The following is a 2,988-nucleotide window of genomic DNA, read 5'->3' as shown; positions in this document are numbered from 1 at the left end:
TCCCAAGCCCGTGGCCGTTCCTCCCTCGCCGTTCCCCGCCCGCTGACCCCGCTCCCGTTGCTCTTCCCTTGCAGCCCGAGCGCTTGCAGGGCACTCACTACTCGGTGCAGTCGGACATCTGGAGCATGGGGCTGTCCCTGGTGGAGCTGTCGATCGGAAGGTACCCAATCCCCCCGCCAGACTCCAAGGAACTGGAAGCAATATTTGGCCGTCCTGTGGTGGACGGGGCGGAGGGAGAGTCCCACAGCGTCTCGCCGCGGGCCAGGCCCCCAGGACGCCCCGTCAGTGGTAGGGGCTGTGGTGTGACTGCAACCAACACCTCACGTGTGGGGGAACGAGGGGCTGGGGGCTGGGAGAGCAGCAGGAGGAGGAGGAGGAGGAGGTTGTGCCGGGAAAGGAGTGGTTTTTTTTTAGGGAAGCCGCCTTGGAACTGAGCTCGGAACGCCCGGGCGAGGCAGGCGGGATCCGGGCGTGCGTGGGGAGGTGGAGGTGGCATCCCAAATCCGTCCTTTGCACCCTGCTGTGTCCCCTCTGCTGGGAGTGAACCACTTGGAGGGGCACTGCCACAGCCCCCGGCGCTCCCCCAACAAGTTCCTTTCAAGCCTGAGGTGGTTTTTTGGGAAGAGCTTTGCTGGGAGCTCTCACAAGAGCACCAAAGGACCACCAGGGTTCCGAGGAGGCTCTGCTGGAGCCACTCCCTTGGAAGCAGAAGGCACCAGCAGCAGCAGATGGTGCTCTCCAAGTGCTCCGAGCTAGGAAATAAATCTGGACTGTGCAGGCCTGGTGAAAGAAACCCGAAATTTCGGAATGTGGTTGGTTTTCTCTTTAACCACAGCTCGGTTCCCCGGCGAGTCGCCTCTGCCTCTCCCAGCAGGAGTCCCACAGGCACGGTCTGCACACAAAAATTTAAGTCCTTTGCTGTCCCCAGACAGTCCCTGACCACTGTTTTTGTCACCTTCCCCACGCAGGCCACGGGATGGACAGTCGGCCTGCCATGGCCATCTTTGAACTGCTGGATTATATAGTTAATGAGGTGGGTGTTTGTTTTCCACGGGCATTCCAGAGGTGCCAGAGTGATGTGTCCACTCTGCTGAGTCAGGGTGGGCTTGGGAATGGTTGTTAGTCGTGGAATCCCGGATTGGTTTGGGTTGGAAGGAGCTTAAAGCTCATCCAGTGCCACCCCCTGGATGGCAGGGACACTTTCCACTCTCCCAGGTTGCTCCAGCCTGGCCTTGGACACTTCCAGGGATGGGGCAGCCACAGCTTCTCTGGGAAATCCATCCCAGTCCCTCACCACCCTCCCAGGGAGGAATTCCTTCCCAATATTCCATCCAACCCTGCCCTCCTTCAGCTCAAGGCCCTTCCCCCTTGTCCTGTCAGACTCGTGGGGGTGGAAGGAGCAGTTTCCCCTTCCAAGGGGATGGGAGTTGACCCCAATTATCATTTCTGGGTTGTTTCATCAGCCCAAGGTGGTGCCAGAGCTGGGATTTGTGAGGCTGGAGAGGGAATTGAGAGGCTTGGATTTTGATTTCCCAGCTCTGGCTGGGATTTAGCAAGGGGTCCCCCCCAGCTGTAGGGTGAGCTGGAGTAGCAGGGTAAGGAATGGCAAGGAGCCATGTCCTGGTTGGAAAAGCAGTGAGGATGAGGATGGTTGTAGAGCACTGAGCTCACTGAGACCGCAGATGACCCTGGACTTTTTGGCACATTAACCCCACAGTGATGCAGGAAACCCTTCTCCTTCTCTCCACAGCCACCTCCCAAGCTGCCAAATGGAGTTTTCACGCAAGATTTCCAGGAGTTTGTAAATAAATGGTAAGGATTTCATCTCCTGGCTGGAGGGGGAGGCCTGTCCGTGCTCCTTGACTGCCCTGCAAGCTGCTGCTCCACCCGAGGTGTTCAGCAGGGCTCTGGATGATCCCTCCCTGCCTTCTCTGCAGTGCTGTGCTGGCAACTCCAGCCTCGAGAAGGCTTGGAATAAAAGCAGTTTATCTGGGGGGATGCTGAGCAGGATCCCAGCTCCTTCTAAATCTGGCAAGGGGGGGGATGGTGGAGCAGATTCCCGGGGCTGAGTCACCCCAGAGGCACCAGGAACACACCAGCCCTTCTGGTGGGGTGGGGGGACACCTGAAGGTGCTGCCACAGCTCCCATTAAACCAGGGATTGGATGTTACAAGGATCACTACTAATTCCTGCCAAGCTTTGGGGCCTTTTCTCCCTTTGCAGGGTGCAATTTATCCCCATGGAAGACACGGATCCCTGGGCTCTCCTTGGGAGCTGGGCTGGTGGGGACGGAGCCAGGGAAGGAGCCAGGGGGCCCAGTGGCTTTGGGGGAAGCTGGAGACCTCTCTCTATCCAGCCTGATAACCACTTTTCCCCCAGGGAATGTCTCACATTGATTTTTTTTTCTCTCTTGTCCTTCTCATTTCAGCTTAATTAAGAACCCGGCGGAACGGGCAGATCTGAAGATGCTGATGGTGAGTGAGGGGGGCAGAGAGAATTTTCTTCCTGCAGGGGGGGTGGCACCAGCTCTGCCAACTGCTGCCCCTTGCCTCTGATGAGCCTCTTGCTCCAAAGGCTGGAAACTCCCAGGGCTGAGCTTTAGGATGAGCCAAATGGAGGCAGGGAAGAGGGAGTGACTCACCCACCTTTGGTTCAAAGGCGCTGATGGTATCGGGGAACCACCCGCCTGTCCGGTGTCTGCTGAGGTGCCTGAGCCAAACCTGGCTCCTCACCCGGGCAGGTGGATGTGAGTGAGGGCTGAATCCGAGCTGGAAATGGGTGCTCACATCCCAGGAATCCATCCATGTCCTGGGCTCATCCCACAGCCCGGGGGAAGGAGGGGATTCTGCCCCTCTGCCCAGCTCGGGTGAGACCCCTCCTGCAGAGCTTCCTCCAGCTCTGGGGCACCAGCAGCCAAAGGATGTGGAGCTGCTGGAATAAGTCCAGAGGAGGCCACAAAGATGCTCCAAAGGCTGGAGCCAGGCTGGG

The 2,988-nt window shown here is 58.3% G+C and overlaps 1 protein-coding gene across 1 annotated transcript in view; it reads left to right on the top strand.

Annotated features, from left to right (window-relative positions):
* The window catches only part of MAP2K2 (mitogen-activated protein kinase kinase 2), a gene marked incomplete at its 5' end in the record, with an annotated part of 8,407 nt that extends 5,614 nt beyond the window's left edge, over positions 1–2,793 (top strand). The window contains 4 exons of the mRNA XM_029963861.1: positions 75–288; positions 969–1,033; positions 1,751–1,812; positions 2,429–2,793. Coding sequence (XP_029819721.1) covers positions 75–288; positions 969–1,033; positions 1,751–1,812; positions 2,429–2,555 — 468 coding nt within the window. The remainder of the gene's footprint in view (positions 1–74; positions 289–968; positions 1,034–1,750; positions 1,813–2,428) is intronic.
* Between the last annotated feature and the right edge of the window lie 195 nt (positions 2,794–2,988).

This window comes from Manacus vitellinus, unplaced genomic scaffold (genome assembly GCF_001715985.3).
Source record: "Manacus vitellinus isolate BGI_N305 unplaced genomic scaffold, ASM171598v3 scaffold_64_pilon, whole genome shotgun sequence".
Taxonomy (NCBI): Eukaryota; Metazoa; Chordata; class Aves; order Passeriformes; family Pipridae; genus Manacus; species Manacus vitellinus.
The sequence above is the reverse complement of the archived record's forward strand: the minus strand, read 5'-3'. Positions and strand labels throughout refer to the sequence as shown.